We start from the raw sequence: 428 nt of genomic DNA on the forward strand, positions 1-428 counted from the left end.
CGAAGATGATAGTGAAGAGAGGAAGCTGAGGGATGATTCTGATGAAGATTCCGATTCTGATGAAGATTCCGATTCTGATGAAGATTCCGATGAAGATTCGGATTCTGATGAAGATTCCGATTCTGATGAAGATTCCGATTCTGATGAAGATTCCGATTCTGATGAAGATTCCGATTCTGATGAAGATTCCGATGAAGACAGCGAGAGTAGCTTTCCCAACATCCTCATCCCTCCATCGTGTTTGTATAAAATCCTAGTTGATGTAAAGCAGTCATTCATACTTTTGCTGATACAAGCCAACTCTGTCTGTCACGATGTATGTATGTCCGAATATAATGCATTTCTTTTATATCTTTCAACAGTCATTTTGCAAGAAAAGAACACACATCCAGGATAATGTTCACTGTTCTACTACACACTTTGCATTC

General features: G+C 39.0%; 1 protein-coding gene across 1 annotated transcript in view; it reads left to right on the forward strand.

Moving 5' to 3' along the window:
• The window catches only part of LOC119590504 (acidic repeat-containing protein-like), a gene marked incomplete at its 3' end in the record, with an annotated part of 11,582 nt that overhangs the window by 7,378 nt on the left and 3,776 nt on the right, over positions 1-428 (forward strand). Inside the window, exon 4 of the mRNA XM_037939153.1 lies at positions 6-239. Coding sequence (XP_037795081.1) covers positions 6-239 — 234 coding nt within the window. The remainder of the gene's footprint in view (positions 1-5; positions 240-428) is intronic.

The sequence above is a fragment of the Penaeus monodon genome, chromosome 27 (assembly GCF_015228065.2).
Source record: "Penaeus monodon isolate SGIC_2016 chromosome 27, NSTDA_Pmon_1, whole genome shotgun sequence".
NCBI lineage: Eukaryota > Metazoa > Arthropoda > Malacostraca > Decapoda > Penaeidae > Penaeus > Penaeus monodon.